The 20537-nt window shown below is 41.6% G+C and overlaps 1 protein-coding gene across 5 annotated transcripts in view; it reads right to left on the reverse strand.

The window, feature by feature from the left end:
- Positions 1-3789: 3789 nt before the first annotated feature.
- Positions 3790-20537, reverse strand: part of PSME3IP1 (proteasome activator subunit 3 interacting protein 1) — a 32925-nt gene continuing 16177 nt past the window's right edge. For all 5 annotated transcript variants that reach the window (XM_049864627.1, XM_049864626.1, XM_049864628.1 and 2 more), the window contains exons 5-7: positions 18957-19089; positions 12806-12870; positions 3790-4948 (exon numbers count right to left, since the gene is read on the reverse strand). In XM_049864627.1, the coding sequence (XP_049720584.1) occupies positions 4731-4948; positions 12806-12870; positions 18957-19089 (416 nt within the window). In that variant the 3' untranslated portion in view covers positions 3790-4730. The remainder of the gene's footprint in view (positions 4949-12805; positions 12871-18956; positions 19090-20537) is intronic.

The raw sequence follows: 20537 nt of genomic DNA on the forward strand, positions 1-20537 counted from the left end.
CTGGGGAGAATGACATCTACTGGGCCATGTTAAGGCAGGGTCCCTACTTTGCATTGGGAGTCCATCCCAAATGCTTGCACTCTTTTGGACAGCCTACTTCAGGTGTGGTGGCCTTGGTCCCCAATTCCAGGCTTCACGTGGTGAACAGACCTAGCCTCTCTGTCCTGTCCCTCCTTGTCTGCCTGAGACTGACTGGTCGTTGGCCCTTTACTCCCAGCTGGCTTCAGTTCATAGAGGAAAGGAGTGTACACCTCAGGACCAATTCAGCTTTACCAGGGAGCTCTCTACTCTGAGAAGCTGATATTCGGCCATCTTTATGCCTGTTCACATCTGTTAAAGTTCAGAAGGGTACAGAGGTAAGAGACTGGCAGCCCCCTGAACTCCTGGCAAGGCCAAATCACCACTTGAAAAACAAAAGTCCACATCTAGAATATATTTGCTGCTGCTCCTTTTTTCTTGTAGATGGATGGCAGGCAGAAAAGTGAACTGGGAAATCTGACTAGAAAGATTCCTTCACCCTTGAATCCTGCCACTGTGGCCTGGGCACTGGTATTTGTTTTAGGAGTTTGATACCACACAAAGCCACTTGTAGCAGGAAGGGCTCAAATTCAAATTCTGGTTCTGTCACCTGGTTGTGCAACCTCCGGCAAGCCACTGAACCACTAGGAATTTTGGGTTGCTCCATCAAATGTAGAGAAGGGCTGCTTCCCAGGGCTTCTTTCAGAAGGAAACACAGCAAAGCCCACAAATACTCAGCAAATGGCCTAAACAGTGCCTGGCACTTACATAGCAGGCTCTCAGTAGACGCTGAATGAATGAAACAAATGGACGTAAGGAATAAAGCTTGGGGAGGAGGGCTGTCTCTCTGGGTTTTTCTGCCTGTCTCGTCTGCAAAGCTCCGAGGCTGAAGTCACAGCCTGCCTGGTGTTGCTGTGAATCTAAACTCCCTCGCTCCCTAACCAATGCTCCAGCAGGTAAGGGAGCAGAATGCCAGTGTCACTAAGTTATGAACATGGGACTGGTTTCTTGTGTTCAACCTGTGATTACAAAAGCACTGCCAAGACTGTAGCCTCCCACTGAGCAGAACTTGCATTCTGTGCTGTTATGCGTAAGTGGACTGGGCACGCCAGGAAGTCAAGAAAATACCCCAGTCCGAATGATTGAGTCCGAATGATTGTGCGTTGCCACTGAGCGATCCTTTTTGTTTTTCTGGAGGGGCTTAAGACAACAGCTGAGCTACATACCCACCGTCAGGACACCAAGCCAAGGAACCGGGTGTGCCTAACCAATTAACATTTAACTAAGCAGGAAGCATACAGCAGAAGCTGGTGGTTGGAGCCTTGACGACCAAATCTGACCCTTCATTATGTCACTATTCTAGCTGCAACTGAGGAATGCCAGCAGGATTCCATAAACCACCACTAACGGAAGCTCTGGACACCCTACCCAGAAATAGAGTGAGGCCTGATGCTTACTAATGAGCAGGGGTACCATTTACTAAGCTACCATTTACTGCCAGATACCATGCCAAGCACCTATAATCCAGATTGTTTTTTTACCTAACTAGGGGGTCAATATTGTTATTCCTATTTACTGAGGAAGAAATTGAGACCCAGAGAGGTTAAAGACCTCGCTCAAGTGATACAGCTAGTAAACATCTGGCTCCAAGCTCATAACCACTGTGGTAAATCCATGGAAGATGGAACTGGGCTTAGTTCCAGGGGAGAAGCCAAGGCAGTGGGAAGGTCTTGGGAAAGCTTCTCTCTTGGGTGGAAAGGAGGTAGCAAGAAATTCTTAAGAGTTGGGGAGTCAAAGGAATAAGGACACAAGGTACTAGCCAAGGAGTACCTACTTAAGGGCTCCTCTCAGTTTAGAAAGTTCCAGGAAAAAAAGCTGAAGTGCCCCCACTCCCTGGACTTGGGGAGCCAGCTTCCTTTCCTTCTGGGTCCTAGAGTCGAGGGAAGGCACACATAAACAGGCAGCTAGTCACCCCCTTGGGTCCGGTCACATCAGCCTCTCTACTTTTAATAGATGGAAAAATGGATGCTTTGATGTCATGCTCCCTTTCTTCCTACCCCAGCAGATGACAGGGCCAAAGGGAGATGACTAGCAGGAAGTGGCTTGAAGTCACAGGTGACACAGGCTGGATAACCCACCCCGAGTAGAGCTGGCAATAGGACTCTTTACCCACTTGCTTTCCCTCTAGCATGGTTCCAGAGTTGTAAGAATACTACCACTCAAGATAATATAAGCAGGTTTAAAGAAACCCATCCCAGACTTTGTTTCTATCCTTTATTACCTAGTTATAAAATCCTAATTATTTATTAAGGCAGGAGTGCCACATTTTATGGTTTAAGGCAGTGTTTCCTTCTATGCCTGTTTTTCTAGTCTTTGGATTTGAACTACAAGGTCTACACTGGATGCTTTCCAAGGCTGCTTCCTCTCTTGGTCAGAGCAGATCCTGCTTTGCTATTAATGGTTTCTACAGAAACTGTGTCTCCCTTCCCGGACTCTATATTAATGGATACAATAGGATACTACGGAATAATTACCAGTGATTTGCAATCTCTCCCAAGACACCAAGATCAGAAATCTCAGGCTGAAGAGTCTCAACCTCAATCTAGACGTTTTAGTAGATGGAGAGAGAGTTGGAAGCACAAGATTCAGTATAGGAAAAACAAGACCTTGTTCTCCAACAGGTTTATTAGCTTTCAAGTTAATGTATGTTTTTCATCCCTTGCAGCCCTTTGTCAACTTCTTCCAGCATCAATGGTGGCCACAAGGTATAGTAATGGCTTCTTAAAAGTCAAACCACATAACGATGATGACTTTGATTACTTGGTCTGCCTCCTGAAAGGATCTGCGGTTGCTTTGGTACGTGCTGTAATGACAGCACAATCACAGGAACAATGAGGCAGAGAAGCAGAAGGTGCCTACACAGTTTTACCTAAACACCTTGTTTGCTGGGCTGGAGCTGACACGCCTGGACTGCCAGTCAGGAACAATTAGCACAGAATAGTTCTGAAAAGGAGGAAGAATTCACAAGGCATCAGTTATGGGTGAAGGGAAGTCACCATCTGCCAGTGGGCAACAGAGTGTTACTGCATTGGAAGGGGAAATGGAGTAGGTTGGATGAGATCCAGGGGCCTCTCTGCCCACGTTAAAACTGTGTAGCTTCTCTGCCTGCCAGCATCACAGTGTCAACACATTCTGTGTGTGTCTCTCTCAGTCTCACACCCAAGGAGGTAGAAACAACTGACGTACAAACCAGGGAAAGAAAAGAATGGTACAGGTTCATTTTCCTGAAGGATGGGGAGTCTACAGATTTGTTTTTAAGTCCGTGCTTACCTCTGTCCTTAAGGCCTTCATGTCATCTCTCCCTCCTCCCTTACAATCGGAGGGGTAAGCCCCTGCATCCCTGTAACTAAAAGAGGTGGAGCAGTACCTCTGGGTCTCGCTGCTCATAGCCTCAGAGCTACCCTGCTCGAGAAGGGAACAGAGCAGTAGGGGCAGCAGATGAGAGCAGAGGGAAGGACTAGAGCAGCACCTGTAGGCTTAGAATAGCTTCATCCATAGTTAAAAGCCCCAACCATAACACATACCAAACAGAGAAGGGCCTGGACAGAGTACAGAGGACAGTCGGAATATGCAAGTATCTCCCACTGGTTTGTGATATTAGGATTCCAAGAGCTGCCATAAATAAGTCATCTTGTCAACATTTCTACCATCAGTTCTGACTTCTGGCCATGATTAAATAAGGCCTATATTTTTCTCCTAATGTTTAGAGTCTTAAACTAAATTCTTTATTTAAAAAAACAAAACAATTTGTCAGGTGGAGAAAAGGTCTAAGTAGAGATGGAAGCTGACTTGTTACCAGTCCTTTATCAGCCCACATTAATGGGATCAGAGGGAGGGAGGAGGAGACAGGATGGCCTAAAGTGAGGAAAAATGTCACAATAAAGAATGAATGTTATGTGGCACCCCCCGCAGATGTAGGTCATCATCTTTATGCAAATACTGTGCACCTTCTACGTTTATTTGCCTACCATGCCCTCCACTCCATGATGGTATTTTTTTTTTTTCTTTTTACAGCCACATGTAAAAAGACAATTGGCATAGTGGCGCTTATAAAAATACCTCCCAGGGAGAAGAGTGCAGCTGGCAAACAAAAGTAGAAGGTATTCATTATTTGTACAGTAGTTACACAACATCAAGAATTGGTTAGCCCCTGGGGAGTGCTCCATTTTATCACCTGGGTCAGTTCTTGCCCCCTACATGCTCCACAATGCCAGCGTAACCAAACAACGTGTTCATCTGTAGTAGAATGTTTAAATAACACCTGCCCGATAATGTCCCTTGTTTTTTTGTGCTGTCAGGAAAGAAAAAAAAACAGAAAGCAATAAAACCCAAACCCTTAGCAAGCCAGCTGGTGCCTCCACTTCCAGAGCATTTTTAGTGGCGTTTCTGCCAGGCCCTGCCCTCACCTGCCGTATCAATGAGGGAAGAGGCGGCGGGACAGGTTTGGCCATCTGCACTGGAGTGGAAACAGAAACCAAGCACAAATCTGGGCTACAGGTGAATTCCGGCACATTTTTAGATTAGGTTAGAGATGTCATGGTATGAACGGGAAGCAGGCAAAGGAGTTTTTTTAAGGGAGGTAATGCCTGTAGGCAGAATAAACTGTCCAATCTACTCTTGGGGAGGAGTCCCCTGTGGCCAGGACAGAGGAGCTAGGGGGCCTCGAGGAAGGTGTTGGTTCTGAAGATGGAGGAGACGATCTTCCCTGTGGCGTTGATGGTGCCTTCGCTGTCTGAGCTGGACTCCGAGTCGCTGCTCCCAGAGTAGGCACCCAAGCCTGGGAGGATGCCAATACAGACAGCAGCGGAGGGACAGTGAATGGAGGGGCCACTCAGGGAAGTGCTTCCAAGAGACACACAAGGTGGGGCCTCTGCAAAAAAGGAGGAAGGATTTTTATATCATCACCCTTTCAGTGTGTATGGTATACTTACCATGTGCCAAGCCCTGTGCTAAAGCTTTTACCCACAGAAGCTTCACAACAACTCTATGCAGTCAATACTGTTGCCATCCTCATTTTACAGACTGGGAAACTGAGGGAGGAATTTAGGCTCCAGGAGGTGAAGAGGTAAACCAGGACTTAAACCAAAGTCAGCTACACTCTCTTGCTTGCCATCATTTCTGAGACGAAGGACAAACTACCCTGGAGTGTAGCCTATCACAGTTGGACTTCTCTTACTCAAACAGTCATAGTATTACAGGGGAAACTCTTATCTAACCCCATGTCTTACCCACTCCCGAGCAGGAAACAGACACAGGGCGATATGAGAGCTTCCACATGCTCAGCAGCAAGGATAAAGCCACATGACAAGCACCATTGTAATATTAACCATGCTACTCTATTCAATTCTCAGCACATTACACCATTCCAGACTTACTGGCCAGCATGTGAACTGGCACAGACACATTTTCAAGGCCAAATGTCAGCCACAGAAGTAACATTTTTTATTAAGAAAAGTTGCTTTCCCTGATGGGGGAGACGAGAATTTAGAAAGCAATTTAACACAACCTTTACCTTGTAGTTGTGTTCCTCTTTTACAACTGAGGACACCGAAGCCATAGTCAGATAACATGTTAAGACCATGTACAATGAAACCAAGTAGCTGGGGCTCTTTTCTTCCCAGGAAGCCCACAGTTACTCTACCACCCCAACAGCAGAAAGCCTCATCTAGAAAATGCAAGACTTAAAAATTAAGGAAAAGTTAACAACTCTACTCTGCCCCTTCTTCTTCCGTCTACATGTTTCCAGCCTCATTTAATCAGTACGACAACCTGATATATGGTAGGTATTATTCCCATTTTACTGACAAAGGAAGTTAAATCATTTGGCTACAGCTATAGCCCACTTACGGGCAGAAAATGTTAAAACTAAACTTTGATCAAAAATGAATGTACTAAAATGATACATAAGCGCACTGCAAGGGAAGGGCTGGAGTTCACACCTCACTGCCTCAGGCCAATAAGCCTATGACCTTCTAAGGTTCTGCCTTAGATTCACTAACACCTCACTTATCCGGGCACAACTAACTATGAAAAGAATACACAAGTGTATGAAGTGAAGAGTGAGCAAAAAATACCACGAAGAAGCTAAAAGAGAAAGCAAAAGGCTAGTATACAGAGTTCAGGAGCTCAGCAGAGCTGCTTGTCTTTACAGGACGTTCTAATAAAGGAGAAAGGAGCCGCTAAAGATAAGCAACATTAAAACATGATAACAAGGCCACAAGAAAACAGAGGCAAATATTTCCAACAAATATCAAAAAAGCTAGTTTCTTTAGGATACAAAGAGTTCTTCCAAATCTGTTACCAACAACAAAAACAATAACTGAAAAGTGGACAGAAGACATGAACAGTTCATGGAAAAAGAAAGACAACTTTGAAAGCTAGGAGAATATGTCGCTGAGGGGTAGAGGGCAATTTGACAATTTGACAATGTCCTTCATATTTTAAATGATGTTCATCTGAGAATATTCACTGCAGCATTGTTTACAGTACCTCTGAAAAGCCTGGAAATAACCTAAATGCCTATTAATAGATGGCTGGTTAAATCACGGACAACTACTAAGCTATTAAGAATGAAGTATCTATGTATGCACTGATCCTGAATGAGCTCCCAAAGATTTTGCTAAGTGAAAAGGCCACCGGCAGAGCAGTGTGTGTAAGTTACAATTTGTGGGGAGGGAAAATGCCTATGTATATGCATGACAATATCTGAGAAAACAAAAAAGAAACTGGTAATAGTGGCTGCCTCTGGGGAAAGGAACTGAGTAGGTAGGGAACAAAGGAGACTTAACTTTTCACTCCACACTCTTCTGCTCCTTTTGAATTTTCTATCATATGCATATACTGCCTATTCAGACAATTAAAAAAAAAGGCAAAATGCAGAAGTTGAAAAAGCATCCTGGGCCACTTAAATCAGGAAGGACAGCCCCATATAACTCCTATAGTCCCAATGGCATCCCTTAAGGCTGAGGCTGCCGAAGACTTGGCAATCGTAATGAGAGGGGTTCCTTGACTGTACTCACTACCTGTAAGCCCCTTGAAGGCAAGGGCCCTGCTTCTTCACCACTGCATCACCAGCACATGTGGCATAGCGCCTGGCACACAGAAGGCAAGTATTCTCAATGTGTGAAAATATAGGAAAATGTGTAAAAGACATCTTACAGAGAGTTTCGTTACAAATGGCTAATTTGGGGGCAGGGAAATTTTGATGCTCTTTTAAAATTTGGGGTATAACATCAAACTTGATTACTTGAGCATTCATTATATTTGTAAGTGACATGTAGAAAGATACTTTCAGTACTGGCAAACTTTGGTTGTTTAAAAACATCGACAGCTTATAAGGGTATGGATCAGTTACTTAGAAAATTAATTTATGTGAAGGTATATCATTTTTTCAAGTCCTTCAAGGGTGAATTTCAGGACCTATCTTAGAAGAGAAGATTCAAGTCCAGAGTACCTACAGAGGACTAGGGCTGGCCTAGGAGAAGGAATGGAAGCCGGCCACAAAAATGCAAGCAAGCAATCTGGACCACTGTGGCATCAACAGACTTGAAGCCAAAAGACCAAAGCTCCCAATTATCTAGGAGGTTTCAAGAAAAGAGACTGCAATTCTGACAAATTTCATTCCAAAAGCAGTTAACTGCCCAAAGAACAAAATGGTGCCCTCTGATCTCACCCACTTGTCGAAGTTTCCTGCCAACTTCTGCATTTGTAGGACCACACTGTCATACCAAATTAACACTGAGAATTACTAATAAGAGAGAGTGTTCTTGAGATTCAGACAGATGCGTGACTTGGGAGTAGATGGGACCGACGTGTGCGTTCACAGGCTCTGCCCAGAGCTGGAGTCCAGAGCCTTCAGTGGGAGAAGGCTGAATTCCTATCAGAGCCACAGAACTATCTTCTGTGGGACAAGGGGACAATCTTTCCACTGCTGAGGGCAAGACTGATGCAAGCTTCAGGGGCATTATTCTTGTGGGGCTTTGCTTGCCCAGCTTCTGCTGCTAGAATGGAAGGGTAGGAGGAAGGGATTTAGAATGACAAAAAAGACTGCTCTGAAACATGAGTCTGTCTGAAGCAGTTCTGAGAAGCCACGTAATTTTCTTTCCACTGATTCATTCAAATAGTTCCTAAGATGGAAGTACCAGCTGGAAGGCTACTAATGGAAACACACATAAGATACCTTCAATACACACACACACACAAACACATACATACACATACACAGTATATACAGTTATGTACCACATAATGCCCATTCAGGCCATGTCGGACCACATATATATCCATGGTCCCATAAGGTCATAAAACCCATTGCCCTCAAGTCGATTCCGACTCATAGCGAGCCTATAGAACAAAGTAGAACTGCCCATAGGGTTTCCAAGGAGTGGCGGATGGATTCAAACTGCTGACCTTTCGGTTAGCAGCCGTAGCTCTTAACCACTACGCCACTGGGGAGAGCTCAGCTGCTAACCAAAAGATCGGCAGTTCGAATCCACCAGCTGTTCCTTGGAAACCCTATGAGGCAGTTCTACTCTGTCCTATAGAGTCGCTATGAGTCAGAATTAACTCGACGGCAACGGATTGTTTGGCCTTTTTTTTTTTTTTAAGGTTATAATAGAGTTCAGAAATCCTGATCAGAGAATGAGACGCAGCTGACGTAACTGGATAGGACAGCTTCCCACATGCAACACGTGTATCTCATGTCTTTTATATACAAAGCAATTGTGCTTCCAGGTGTATAACGGTACAGTACATAATCTATAATACATATGTCTTGATAGTCATAATAAATGCCAATGTTACTGGCTTATGTACTGTACTGCACTTTCCATCATTATTTTAATGTGAACTTTCCCTACTTACAAGTAAAGTTTCCTGTATAATGTGTATGCTTCAACACACAGGCAGCAGCATCCAGTCTGGTGTATCGTGCATCTCTTGAGTGTTGCAGCATTATTTCTCTGTTTAATTTTCTTTCGAAAATATTACTGTGAACTGCATCATGACTCCCAAACGCAGCAAAACCAGTGCTAGCGATAGCAGCAGTATCCCATATAGCTTTGCTAAGTGTATAACACGGTGTTCAGACAACGTCCCAATTACATAACATATGGTGGACTTTAGGCGACACATGACTGTGTATTTATCCTATCTAGGCAGCCACATTTTAACAAGTTTCCTGTATATTAAAAAGATGTCAGTGAATAGGAACACCCACACTGCTGATAGGAATGTAAATTGGAATAAGTTCTTTGGAGGGCAATTTGGCAATATTTATCCAAATGATGGAAACCCTGGTGGTGTAGTAGTTAAGTGCTACAGCTGCTAACCAAAGGGTCTGCAGTTCGAATCCGCCAGGTGCTCCTTGGAAACTCTATGGGTCAGTTCCACTCTGTCCTATAGGGTCGCTATGAGTCGGAATCAACTCGATGGCACTGGGTTTGGTTTTTGGGTTTTTTTTTAATCTAAATGACAAATACACATCTTTCTGACCTAATGATTCTAAAAGTATTTAACTTGACATATTAGCACATGTGAAAAATGATGCATATACAGAGTTATTTACTGAAACATCAAAATAAGAAAAGAATGGAAATAATCTAAATGTTTATCAATGGAAAATGGGATAAACATACTATGGAACACCCTTAGAATACTAAAGCCAACTGTTGTCAAGATAGCTCCAACTTATGGTAGCCCCATGTGTGTCATGGTAGAACTATGATCTATAGGGATTTCGATGGATATTTTTTTGGAAATAGATCACCAAGCCTTTCTTCAGAGGCAATTCTAGATGGATTCAAACCTCAAACCTTTCAGTTAGCAGCTGAGGGTGTTAACCATTTGCACCACCCAGGAACTCCAATGGAATACTATGCAGCCTTAAAAAGGAATGAGGAAGCTCTTTATGTACATATGTGCAATGACTTCCAAGGCATACTATAAGTGAATTAAACTATGAACAGAAGAGTTGTTGTTGTTAGGTGCCATCGAGTTGGTTCCGACTCATAGCGACCCTATGTACAACAGAACGAAACACTGCCCGGTCCTGCGCCATCCTTACAATCATTGCTGCAGCCACTGTGTCAATCCACCTCATTGAAGGTCTTCCTCTTTTCCGCTGACCCTGTACTCTGCCAAGCATGATGTCCTTCTCCAGGGACTGATCCTTCCTGACAACATGTCCAAAGGATGTAAGATGCAGTCTTGCCATCCTTGCTTCTAAGGAGCATTCTGGTTGTACTTCTTCTAAGACAGATCTGTTCATTCTTTTGGCAGTCCACAGTATATTCAATATTCTTCGCCAACACTACAATTCAAAGGCATCAATTCTTCTTCCGTCTTCCTTATTCCTTCCCCAGCTTTCACATGCATATGATGTGATTGAAAATACCATGGCTTGGGTCAGGCACACCTTAGTCTTCAAGGTGACATCTTTGCTCTTCAACATTTTAAAGAGGTCCTTTGCAGCAGATTTGCCCAATGCAATGCGTCTTTTGATTTCTTGACTGCTGCTTCCATGGCTTTTGACTGTGGATCCAAGTAAAACGAAATCCTTGACAACTTCCATCTTTTCTCCGTTTATCATGATGTTGCTCATTGGTCCAGTTTTGAGGATTTTTGTTTTCTTTATGTTGAGGTGCAATCCATACTGAAGGCTGTGGTCTTTGATCTTCATTAGTCAGTGCTTCAAGTCCTCTTCACTTTCAGCAAGCAAGGTTGTATCATCTGCATAACACAGGTTGTTCATGAGTCTTCCTCCAATCCTGATGCCCCGTTCTTCTTCATACAGACCAGCTTCTCGGATTATTTGCTCAGCATACAGATTGAATAGGTATGGAGAAAGAATACAACCCTGACGCACACCTCTTTCCTGATTTTAAACCGATCAGTATCCCCTTGGTCTGTCCGAACAACTGCCTGTTGATCTATGTAAAGGTTCCTCCTGAGCACAATTAAGCATTCTGGAATTCCCATTCTTCACAATGTTATCCATAATTTGTTATGATCCACACAGAAGAGTACGTTAGATTAAAATGGTAATAACGATGATAAGAAGTAAAAAAAGCCACCTATGAAGTATTCTTACCAAAAAATCAACTTAAATTGATCAAGCTTCTTGACCTAATTATTATCCTACAGGAAACACAGGGTATAGAGGAACACCATGGGCATGCAATCAGCAAAATAGCATTAGAAAGTCCTCAGTTTCTTCACAAGTAAATTACAAAGGAAACAAAAAAAGGGGGTGGGGGGAACTATAGGTTAAATGAGACTAAAAGATATATTAGCCTATTGTTAAGATGGCAATAACCCCTGAATTGGCCTACAAATTCAACACTAAAAAACCCAACCTGTTGCCACAGTCTATTCCAACAATCCCTGTCAAGAGCCCAGCTGTCTTTTTTGCAGAAATTGACAAAATGATCCTAAAATTCATATGGAAAAGCGAGGGATCCAGAATAGTCCAAAAATCTTGGAAAAGAACAAAGTTGGCGGATTCACACTTTGCGATTTCAAAACTTACTGCAAAGCCATAATAATCAAAACTGTGGTATCAGCCTGAGGACAGATATATAGATAAATGGAGTAGAATTGAGAACCAGAAATAAACCCAGTATTTGATATTTAAAAATTATGGTAGTATTTTAGGTGTGACAATGGCATTGCAATTCTGTTTTAAAAAAAGCAAAAAAAAAAAAAAAAAACACCCTTATTTTTCAATGATACATACTAAAGGAATATGGATCAAACAATTCGATGCTGATGTCTGGGATCTGCCTCAAAGTATTCCAGCTCGGAAGGTAAAAATTAAACAAGATTGTCTATGTGTTAAAATTATTGAAGTTAGGTGATAAGGGTTCATTATAGTATTTTCTCCACATGTTTCAAATTACCCATAATAAAACTTACTTTAAAAAAAGGATGTATTTGTAATTGCTTGTAAATATACAGAAGAGCTCTGGGAAGGAGAAACAGGTGGGAGAGGATATGGGTAGAAGGGAAACTTCACTGAATATCGTTTTTAAAAATGCATTCTAGGGCAAAAGAGTTTCATTAGCAGCCCACCATCACTGGTACTCAGCAGCCAAATATTTAAAAACACCCATTATTATTATTATTTTGCGAGAGAGAAATAAACGTATGCCCTGTTTTACAGGTGACCCATTGAGTTTAGTGCGGTCTCAACCCCAAAAAGCTGCAAACAGACTCTTGAATTTTTCATCCCCGATCCAGTCCCCAGGAACTCTCACCTTCACTTACAACTTTGTGCCACTTAACACAGAGGCAGATTTCATGGCATAAAAGTAGCCACCAAAGAACAGTGTGCTCTTGGAGACTGTACTAAGCCTCTAGGTTCAATCCAATTCAACCATCTGCAGGAGCGAGGCATTCTACCTCCCACTGGTAGCAAGGCAGGTGAAATCAAGAGACTTGACATTCGGGGGAAAACAGAGAAAAGCCCTTTGTAAGCAGAGGTGATATGACCAGGGCTTGTAAGCATTCCTGGGAGAGCACAATTGTCATTATCAGCTCCATCAAAGTAACAAACTACTCTGCAGGGCAGCGGACATACTCTTGGATATAAATTCTGCCTGGTGAATAAAATAGTTTGGTAAATTAAAGAGAGCTAAATGCATTTATTCACAGATGCAATGCACTCTAGCCCTTTACCGCGGTTCATGTGTATCACGAGTAACAGAAAGAAATGAAGGCTTCCACCCACCTTGATTCTTGTCATCTGGGTCAGGATCTGATTTCAATCTTTTCACACTATTGCCACTCTCTGAGCTGTAACAAAAAAAAATATGGTGATTTGAGCCATGTGCAACCTTGGGGATCAAAACTTGGAGAATCAAGAGCTCTAATAACCATTTAGATGGGTCTTAGCCTCAGAGACTGGGACAGGGGAAAGTCTTCATTTCAGATTCTTATAAATACAACTTCAACCCTGACCAATCCAAGGGATGAAGCAGTATATTTTCAAGCATCACCTAAATTTCTAATTCTTTGTTTTCCTTATTTAACTTGGAAGGAGCCCTGGTGGCACAGTGGGAAAAGCACTTGGCTGCTAACCGAAAGGCTGCATTTCAAACCCGCACACCAGCCACTGCACAGGAGAAATATGTGGCAGTCTGCTTCTGTAAAGGCTACAGCCTCGGAAACCACAGCGGGGGGTTCTACTTAGCCCTACAGGGTCGCTATGAGTCGGGATCGCCTCCTCAGCAACGGGCTTTTTTAAGAACCAAAGATGAAATCAAAAGTATCTGGACACGTTCATAAACGGATAAAAATTTAGTTATGATGTTAATAAAGATTGAAGAAAATACCTTCAGTGACACGCTAGTCATTCTGAGTTGCCCAAAAGACCTTCGCTAAAAGAACTTATGAAGAACATACTTCACAAAGAAAAAAACAGTCACACAAGGAAGGTTTTGAACTATAAGAAGGGACAGTGAGCAAAAAAGCAAAGAAGCAGTGAATATAAACAAATATTGTCTGTATAAAAAAATAATACCTAATTTACAGAGTTAAACATGACCATACTAAAGTCGGGAAGAAGAATGTAACTATTGTAAAGTCTGCGTATAACTTTGTAGGAGGGTAAGATACCTATTTCAGTTTTGCTAATTAAGTATGCCTGGTAAATTTCAAGAGCAACCACTGAAAAAAAAGAAATAGAGTACATAAATCCAAATTCATGGAAAGAAAGAAAATGAAGAATTTTAAATCTTAATCATTTTTTTTTTTAAGGCAGAATACAAGGAAAAAAGTTTTAAAGGTAAGACAAACAACATTAATTTTCAACAAAATTCTAGCCAACAGACTTCAGCAACATATCCAAAAAAAAAAAAAAACACCATGATCAAGTGTGATTCATACCAGGATTACAAGGGTGATTCAACATTAGAAAATCAATCAGTGTAATCCACCACGCAAATAAAACAAAGGAAAAGAACCACATGACCCTATCAATTGATGCAGAAATGTCATTCAATAAAACTCAACACCTTTCCTAATAAAAACACTCAGGAAAATAGGAATAAAAGGGAAATTCCTCAACATAATTAAGGGAATATATGCAAAACCAACAGCCAACATTATACGCAACAGAGAAAGCCTGAGAGCCTTCCCTTTGAGAACAGGAATGAAACAAAGATGCTCATTATCACTACTCTTATTCAACATTGTACTTGAAGTCCTAGCCAGAGCAGTAAGACAAGAAAGGGAAATAAAAGGTATCCAAATTGGAAAGGAAGAGGTAAAACTATCTCTATCTGCAGATGACCTGATCCTATACATAGAAGACCCTAAAGATTCCACAAGAAAACTGCTGGAACTAATAGAAGACTATAACAACAGTGCTGGGTACAAGATCAACACACAAAAATCAGTTGGGTTCCTCAACACTAATAAAGACTACTCTGAAAAAAAAAAAACTCAAGAAAACAATACCATTTACAATATCCCTGAAACTGATAAAATACCCAGGAATAAACCTAACCGGGGACATAAAAGGCTTACACAATGAAAATTATAAATCACTACTAAACCAAAAAACTCAAACCAAATCTGTTGCTGTTGAATCGATTCTGACACATAGCGACTCTCTAGGACAGAGGAGAACTGCCCCATAGGGCTTCCAAGGAGCAGCTTGGTGGATTCAGGCTGCTGACCTTTTGGTTAGCAGCTGTAGTTCGCCGTAGCTCTTAACCACTGTGCCACCAGGGCTCCTACAAGAGACCAAAAGAGATCTACAAAAATGGAAAAACATCACGTGCTCACGAATTGGAAGGCTTAATATAGTGAAAGTGTCGATACTAATAAGGCGATCTATAGGTACAATGCAATTCTGATACAAATCCCAACAACATTCTTTACTGAGATGGAAAAACTAATGACCAACTTCATATGGAAAGGGAAGAAATCCCAAATACCCGAAAGAGTATTGAAGAAAAAGAAAAAAGCAGGGGGTCTTATATTCCCTGATATCAAAACATACTGTACAGCCACTGTAATCAAAACAGCCTTGTACTAGTTCAACGATAAACATAAAGACCAGTAGAGTAGAATTGAGAACTCAGAATTAAACCCAAACAACTACGGACAACTGGTTTTTGACAACGGGTCAAAGTCCACTCAGTGGGGCAGAAACAGTCTCTTTAATGCTGGCAGAAGTGGCTATCTGCAGAAAAATGAAACAGGACCCATACCTCACATCATACACAAAAACTAACTTGAAATGGATCAAAGACCTAAACGTTAAACTAAAACCATAAAACTCCTAGCAGAAAAATATGGGACCTAATCTTTTGTAAAAATAGGATAACAAACATTTATGACAAAGGCATGAATAGAAGAAAACAAAATAGATACATGAGATATCATAAAAATTAAAAACCTACACTCATTCTTGGCTCAAGTAGACACGTCAAACAATGTGGGCAGCTCCAGTCTGGAGGCAAGATGAGAAGACAGAGGGGGACAGGAGGTGGCTGAATGGACACGAGGAATAAAGGGTAGAGAGGAGGAATGTGCTGTCTCATTAGGGGGAGAGTAGCTAGGAGTACATAACAAGGTGTGTGTAAGTTTTTGTACAAGAGACTGACTTGATCTGTAAACTTTCACTTAAAGCACAATTAAAAAAAAAAAAAACAACCTACGCTCATCAAAAGACCTTATTAAAAGAGTAAATAGACAACCTACAGACCGGGAAAAAAATCTTCAGAAATAACTTATCCACCTAAGACAGGAACCATTCCTGAAGCTAACTCTTCAGACAGGGATTGGATTGGACTATAAGACAGAAAATGATACTGGTGAGGAGTGGGCTTCTTGGATCAAGCAGACACATGAGACTATGTGTGCGGCTCCTGTCTGGAGGGGAGACGTGACGGCCGAAGCGGACAGAAGCTGGCTTAATGGACGTGGAAATACAGGGTGGAGAGAAGGAGTGTGCTGTCTCATTAGGGAGAGAGCAACTAGGAGTATATAGCTAGGTGTATATGAGGTTTTGTATGAGACACTGACTTGATTTGTAAACTTTCAATTAAAGCACTATAAAAAGAAAAAAAAGACTTACCCAATAAGTTTCTAATTTCTAAAATCTACAGAAAACTGCAACAACTCAAAAACAAAAAGACAAAAAACCCAATCACAAAAATAGGCAAAAGACACAAACAGAACTTTCACCAAAAAGGACATCCAAGCAGCCAACAAACATATGAAAAGATGCTCAGGGTCATTAGCCATTAAACCCACCAAATTAGAGAGATGCAAATCAAAACTGCAATCAGATATCATCTTACCCCTGGCTAAAATGGCACTGATAAAAAAAAAGGTAACAAATATTGGTAAGGATGTGGGGAGATTAGAACCCTTATCCATTGCTGGTGGGACTGTAAAATGATACAACCACTATGGAAAACAGTATGGCACTTCTCAAAAAACTAGAACTACCCTATGATCCAGCAATGCTACTCCAAGATGTATACCCTAAAGACCTAAAAATAATGACATGAACAGACACATACACACCTACGTTCACTGCGGCTTTATTCACAATAGCAAATAAATGGAAACAACCAAACTGCCCATCAACGAATGAATAGATGAGCAAGGTGTGGTATATACATGCAATGGAAAACTATGGAACCGTGAAGAACAATGATGAATCCGCAAAACATACTATAACGTGGATTGACCCAGAGGGCATAATGCTAAGTGAAACAACCTTAGAAACAATTTGAGTGAAAAAAAGAGAAATGCATAGATGATCATATAGTGAAATTATTTTTATAAATTTCAAAAATAAGCAAAGTGTAATACTGTTTATGAATACATATACTGCTGGCCCCCCCCCAAAAAACTAAAAGTAAATAAAACCAAAAAACCCATTGCCGTTGAATCGATTCTAACTCACAGCGGCCCTATAGGACAGAGTAGAACTGCCTCATAAGATTTCCAAGGCTGTAAATCTTTATGGAAATAGACTGCCACACTTTTCTCCTGTAAAATAAAGGCAAAAAAAAAAAAGCCAGATTTGGGAACATGGTCGTTGGGATAGGAAAGCAGAGAGGTGAAATGGGAAGAGCAGAGTGATAGACTTGATATTGTTCATGATGTTCTAGGTTGTGAGTGGTAGGTTAATAGGGGCTTGCTTCATTATCCTTCACAACATACACAGACCAGAGGCTTCCAGACTTTCACCAGGCATCAGGATCACCCATGGAACTTTGAAAATTAAATTCCCAGATCTCACTCCAAACTTACTGAACCAGAATAAGTTTGAGGCCTGGGAATCCACATTATTAACAAACTCACAAGCGATTCAAATAAACCCAGGGCCAGGTAGATTAGGAACTCTTGTCCCAGAAGACTTAATTTATCACCTTGTTACACAAAGCAATATTAAATGATGTAGTTGCAAAACCCATAGGGGGTTATACACAGTTCACCAAATAAACCACGGTAAAACACAGCTAATACAGAGTTCTTTCTACAGGTGATCTGAGGACCAAGTAAGGAAGATAGTTACAACACCCATTCTGCCACCCGCAAGAGCTCTGCTGTGAGGAGCCCTTCCTTGGCACAGTCCATTAAAACGGACCCAGGGCTGAATACTAAAAGATACTAGGCTAGGCATGAAAGTTTATGTAAGAACTTCAAAGGAATAATTCATAGCTTTGGTAACTGGTCCTTTTTAGGCTACTGATACTCTTCCCCTCTGCTGCTGTACCATGATGACATTTTTACATGTAGGTAATGTTCCTAGGAACATCTGCAACAGATGGATGGCATACCAAACCACAAGGCTGCATCAATACACTCCCTTCAAACATGTGACTTGTTGCCAATACACCATATTGACTTTCCTAATAGGCTGCATTTAAACTTAACATCAGTTCGCCCATGGTCTGGCTGGTCCAGCTGGAGTGACAAGATTCAATCACTTTGGCACCACTTTAGGATTTGCAAAGGGGGGAACAAACACAACAAAGAACTTATCAAAACCTCTAGGCAGTGTTAGAATCAATTAACCCCCCAATTGATCAACCAGAGCCCAGCTGGGTCTGTAACCCTGTCACAGCTGCTACGTTCTTTCATGACATCAAGCTTTCGCAGCAGCTGTTCCCCTGTCTGGAATGTTTTCTCCCTTGTCTTGTTACAAAGCCCTGTCGTCCTACTTAATCAACATCTCTTTTCTAATGCTTGTGCTAACTTCCCCAGCATGAGCACACACACACCCTCTAAGCAGTTAGATGTTTCTTCCTCCCAGCTCTCATTTTTAAGAGCCGTAGTGGCACAGTAGTTAAAGCCCTCCACAGGAGAAAGATGTGGCAGCTGGCTTCCGTAAAGGTTTACACTCTTGGAAACCCAATAGGGCAGTTCTACAGTGCGTTTGGTTTTGTTTTTGCTCATCATACCCTGTACAAATCCTTTTACAGAAATTGCTACCTCATTTGCCTAGAAACATGGTAGATTCTCAAATAATGAATTCCAGCTCTTCTTTTATTGTGTGACCTTGGAGAAAAGTTCTTAACCACTCAAGATTCTGAGTCTGCTCATCTGTGAAACAGGGATTATAAAAATTTGTACTTCATAGAACCGTTGTGAGGAATACATGAGATCATGCAATGGAAAGCACTTAACACAATACCTGGCATATGGCAAGTGTCTAATAAAGAGTACCCATCATTATATTTGTTGAATGAATGGTCAGAGAGACAAGGGTCAAAGGCTACAGAAGACACCAAATCTGGAAAGGAGAAGAGAGGTAAGGCCTCCAAAGGCCAGTGAGATTTACACTACCATTACACGTGGCATTTCAGAGTACACAGTTGGGGGAGACTGAAGTTGTGTGACTGCTGGCTGACCTCTTATGTTTCACAGCTCCTGCCAACAGCTTTGCCTGGGAGAACTTGCTCTTGGTTTCTATGGGTTTCGCAGCCAGTTTCTTTTCCACTTCTTTCTTATTTTCTGAAGAAATTCCAACCTTGTTGAGATTGCTGTGAGTTACAAGTTAAAGGTCAAACCAAACAAAAGGAAAAACTACTGCAGGGCAATAAGTCAAGAGAAGGAAGACAAATATAACCTCTACCATGTAACATTTAACTTACTTAATATATGCTCCCCCCTGCCCAGGGTAAAATCAATTTTGTGGAATGTCCTTAATGACCATCGATGGCATTCAATCCAAGATGTCATGAAGACTAACTCCTACTCTGAGGGTCCAAGGTAACATCGGAATCACCCGAAGACTTGTTACAAATGTAGATTGCCTCCCCTGCCCCCGGCCTACTAAACAAGGGGCTCTAGAGGCCCAGGAATCTGTTTTAAACACTCTCTCAAGATGATTTTAATAAAGAACCCTTGTGCATATACAACAGAAAAACCAAAGCTGTTTTTAAAAGCATAACCACTTCACTTGTAAAACATCACAATTTTATGCTTGATGTCAATCTCTCTGGCTTTCAAGGTCTGTTAGTTTCTTTTGTTCTCTCCACTAGCCCCCTTCCCTACCTCCCAGTCATGCTCTCTCTCACAACCTGTTAGGAGGTAGATAAGTATTCTGACACAGTACAATTCCTTATTTAAGACGCAGTTTTTTTTTTTTAGTCCTACAGGGTTGCTATAAGTTTGAATCAACTCAACAGCAACGGGTCTGGTCTAGTTTCGGAATCCTTTATTGGAACAATAGTGACATCTAGTGACTAAGAAATCTAAGAAGCATGTATTATCAGCCCAAAGGGGTGACAGTGGGTGGTCCATGGTCTAGGCTATTGATCTCTGTGTCTTTGAACAATGCAGAAAACTGGGTACCAGCAGTAAAGAGAGCCTAACTCTGATCACCCTTCTGGTACTAACTTGTTCTCACGGTCATCAGTTACTGTGAGTGTTTGCCATATTCAATGGGAATTATGTATAATGTTCATTACTATTCTGAGGTTTATCAATTTAATGTTTTTAAAGTGACCATGGAAATAGATGTTAATATTAAATGTTTGTTTTTATTGGATCAGCTGAAATAGGGACTTCATCTTTCTAGTAAAGAATGCCAAAAAATTAGCATGCTGTGGTTTTACCTGCAAGTCCATCATTAAGGGACAGAAACTCAAAGAAATTTCTCCATATTAAATATTGAAAAAGAAAGCAAAAACAGAAACAGGTACATCAAAAAAGAAAGCACACAAGTACAGTCATGTATGGCACAATGTCCGTTTGGGCAATGTCCAACCCCGTATGTATATATGTTGTTGGTCCCGTAAGTTTTTTTTTTTTTTTTTAAGGGGAAAGCAGCTCTCCTTCTGTTTATTATTTCCCTCTAATGGTTTTAAAGACCCCAGGCCCGACTCTTGCAGCACTGGAACACGGGTGGGATACAGGCAGGTGTGGAGGAGGGCATGGCTCTGGGCGAAGGCTCTTGGGCTTTGTCCGGTGGACTGGAAAGTGGCAGC

This window comes from Elephas maximus, chromosome 21, assembly GCF_024166365.1.
Source record: "Elephas maximus indicus isolate mEleMax1 chromosome 21, mEleMax1 primary haplotype, whole genome shotgun sequence".
Lineage (NCBI taxonomy): Eukaryota > Metazoa > Chordata > Mammalia > Proboscidea > Elephantidae > Elephas > Elephas maximus.